The sequence below is a fragment of the Diadema setosum genome, chromosome 3 (assembly GCF_964275005.1).
Source record: "Diadema setosum chromosome 3, eeDiaSeto1, whole genome shotgun sequence".
Lineage (NCBI taxonomy): Eukaryota > Metazoa > Echinodermata > Echinoidea > Diadematoida > Diadematidae > Diadema > Diadema setosum.
The window spans coordinates 30,340,223-30,344,072 of NC_092687.1; the positions used below are offsets into that span (position 1 = coordinate 30,340,223).

Below are 3,850 nucleotides of genomic sequence, written 5' to 3' on the forward strand. Positions count from 1 at the left end.
TTTTGCCAGTAATGTGAAACTGTCATCGCACATTGTGAAGACATTGTACTATACACCTATTGGGAGAATCATGCATTATGGCGGAGGCATCAGTCGCCATAGCGACATTTCTAGTTTAAAATACTTCTTGATTGTTTTGAAAGTGATCTCTTTTGGGTGATACAATATAATGATCAAACTGGAACCCTAATGACGGTTGAAGATTTTTTTTTTTTACATCACCCTGCGCTGTTGGAGGATCTGTCCTTGCTGAAGAGTAGTGTGAAACAATCCAACAATCCTACCTGAATGAAGTGCTTGTTCCCTTGTAGTGTCACCATTGGTTACACTGCTACAGGCAGAGGTGATAAAACAGATCTTCTGTTCTAGCAAGAACCAAATATTTAAGTTTGTCTACTACTTCATTTGGTTCAGATGTATGGATCATGTTCCTGAATATCAGTCTTTTTCCTGAAGATACTGTTTATGCATCTATTTCATCTGTTTCTTCTGGATGGCTGGTAATATCTCTTGCCTCTCTCGTTTGGTCATTGTGACAAGAATAATGAGCCGTTACAGAACAGAAGTACTAAAAAAAATCATATCAAAAAGATACCTTGAAATTATGTGTATACCAATGTATACAGAAAAGCAACAAGACTATTTTGAAATACTTCTGATAATACTACAGTCGAATCCTGTTATAACGAAATGCTTGGGATCACATAAAATACTTCGTTATAAGCGAATTTCATTGTACTTTAGCTAGCATTGCTTCGTTGTAAGCGGTCATTCGTTATAAGCGACTTCGTTATAACAGGATTAACCTGTATTGTTTTTATCAATGAATCTAAGCTTTAGGCCTTAATCTTCATATTTTTTTTTTTTTTTTTTTTACATTATGCACCTCCCTTGTCCAAAAAAGGGGAAAACTTAAATGATAAGTCAGGTCTTTGCGCGATTCTACATAGTCTACACTACAGCATGTTGATGGCGGCCATCTTGAAAAATGGACGCCATTTTATTTTAAGACATCAAAACATAGTAAAATCCTGAAACTAACCTCAGATTTGAATTCTCCATCCCTAGAAACCTTTAATGCCCATTTTGGATGTGTTAGGGGGGTTAAAAATAAGTAAATAGCATTTTCAAGATGGCCGCCGGCGGCCATCTTGGATTTCCGCGTACATCTCAAATTGCTCAATGCTGACAGAGCTCCAGCATGTGGATTGATAAAATAGAAGGTCTAAACATTCAATATCACTTTAAAAAAAAAAAAAAACTATAACATTCCAATGCAACCTTAGCTCCAAAATCAGGGTTTGGCTGCCGGACTAATATGAACCAATTCAGGTTATCGGGACCATTCAGATCCTTTGTTCGTAGAATTAAAAACACTAAAGGTAAATGACATTAATTGTTTTTCCAAAATTCACTTTTTTATGTTTTATTTGTTCAACGGTCAGTTGCCATCTTCTTTTTTCTCATTATTTCAGTTAAACAAGAACATACATTCTAATCCCACTAGGCAATCTGGTAAATTTCATTTACAAAATCCAAAACGGTGATGGCTCTGAAATCTGTCAGACACGCTGGACCCGATATTTGGAACTCTTTTCCTTCTGAAATTCGAACTTTAAAGTCTATGTATTCTTTTAAGAAAGCTGTAAAGCCTATGCTGCTCTCTTCGATATCAGTAATATTATAATGTCATTGTACTTGTATTGCATATGAAATTCCCTCGTGGAAATATTGCCGTTTTGAATTCATTGCGTAATATTATGTAAGCGACCACGACCTATAACTATTTACCTGTACCTCGGTGAGAAAATACTTTGCCATGCTTCACTACTCAGTGATCCAGGTGATCTAACGCTGTGTATTAGCGAAAGCAGACAGACCTCTCCTCTCTCCTTTCTTCTATCCTATCTCTATGAAAGTCATCCCTCCCTCCTAATTTTCCTATATGTTATGTATTATGTAAGAGGGCTGCATGCAAATCAAGCAATGCTTAAGCTGTAGCCCTTCTGCGTTATTCATTGCATCGCTGATATGTTCTGTTGTACATTGTAAAGGCAATGAAGAAACTGCATTGCTGTATGAAGAAACTTACTTTGTTAACAATTAATGTTTTTGTATATGTATATATATGTATGGCATCGTCAAATATGTGTATGTATCTGCATGAGCAATGACATAATGCAGGAACCAATATATCAAATCAAATCAAATCAAATCAAATCAAAATCAAATCAAATTGTAGGATGAGCTACAGATATCTACATGTCTGTCCACAGCATAGATTTATAACAAATGTGACCCGCTACAACAAAATGATTCTAAAGTCGGGCGAGGTCGATTATTATAAAGTCGGGCGAGGTCGATTACGCATGCGCAGCCGAATGGAGTAGACGCGCCATCTTTGAACTCCGTCCTCTCCTCAAGAAACAATACTATTTTCAATGCCTGGAGGTAACTATTGACGCTGCAAAAGGGGTAAAATTACATTTTTGCACCTGTAGAACAATTTGTTACTGCTTTTTGCTTCTTCCTCAATGAGGAAAACCTATGACTTGAGGCGCAAAACCATGCCTGGTCAATCTCAGCGTTCCACCAGTACCAGTGCACAGTGCTCACGCCCTAAGTCACCCGTCCCTCCATCCACGCAAAAAGCCGCAGCGCCAGTGCCACCGTCTCGCCAGCAATCTGGTGACCAAACGGACATGGAGCCAACGCTATCAGACGTGCAGAAAAAACTCGTCGACTTCTCGAGCAAGGTATGTGCCAAGCTTGAAGACATCCATACAGATATATCCTCTATGAAGAAGAAAATGATTGACCTAGAGGCTGCAGTGGAAGATAATTCTGCTCGTGTATTAGATCTGGAGAAAGGAAGGCTTCCCCTATTGGAGGAAAAACTCCAGAAGGAGATTGAATCCCTGAAAGAGAAGCTGGTGCTATCGGAGATTTACCAACGAAAGTCGAATCTCCTGTTCTACGGCTTGGAGAAAAAATCAGAAGAAAATGTGGAAAACGTGCTCCGAGAAGCTTTTGTGTGTCTCGGCTTGAGCGACGAAGAAGCCCAGTCAGTTGCCCTAGTCAACGCTCACCGACTTCCGAGGCGTAACGACGCTAATAAGGCTCCCCAACCGATCATCGCGAAGTTCGTGTACATGTCCCAACGGAATCGAGTGCTCTCCGCCTTCGAAAAACGACCACGACATCCCGTACCCGCTCAACCCGGAATCGTTCAGCCCAGGCCGCTAAGAATCAGTGTGCGCACCGACCTTCCTCCGGCTCTCAAGGCTGAGCGTGGCAACCTTGCTGCCGTCGCCTATAAGCTCAGGAAGGAACAAAATCTCTCCACAAAGATCGTTGTCGTTGGTACCAGGGTCCTGTTATTCTCCAAAGCAAAGAGTGCTACAGAGTGGCAACCATACAAAGAATGAATGGTGAGCTTTGATGAGGACTAGGCCCTATAACCATACTGTCTTGTTGAAATTTCATCCCATAACACAACGGAAACTACAAAAAAAGAATAAAATAGGCTTAGACTGTGTATAATTTATGTACATTGTACTTACTTTTTTTGTTTGGTTTTTATGGGCCATAGTGATCCTGGTTGTAATTTGGCAAATTGTTCGGATGTCATTTGACGATTGACCTTATGTCCTATACAGTATACAGGTCAAAAGACATGTTTAATTGAAGTGTTATGTACCAGATGTTCATTTGTTGGATTGTTATGACTTGATTCATTGTATAAGAAACAATTACGATTTAATGAGTTTAGGAAGTTCATTCTGGACTACTTGGATTTAATGGTGCAACCCACATGCCGTTTATGTGTCCGTCATTTCACAGTGAAAAT

The 3,850-nt window shown here is 39.6% G+C and overlaps 1 protein-coding gene across 1 annotated transcript; it reads left to right on the forward strand.

The window, feature by feature from the left end:
- The first annotated feature begins 2,534 nt into the window (after positions 1-2,534).
- LOC140226335 (uncharacterized) lies at positions 2,535-3,428 on the forward strand. The gene has a single exon (XM_072306827.1). The coding sequence runs from the start codon at positions 2,535-2,537 to the stop codon at positions 3,426-3,428; it is 894 nt and encodes a 297-aa protein (XP_072162928.1).
- The last annotated feature ends 422 nt before the right edge of the window (positions 3,429-3,850 follow it).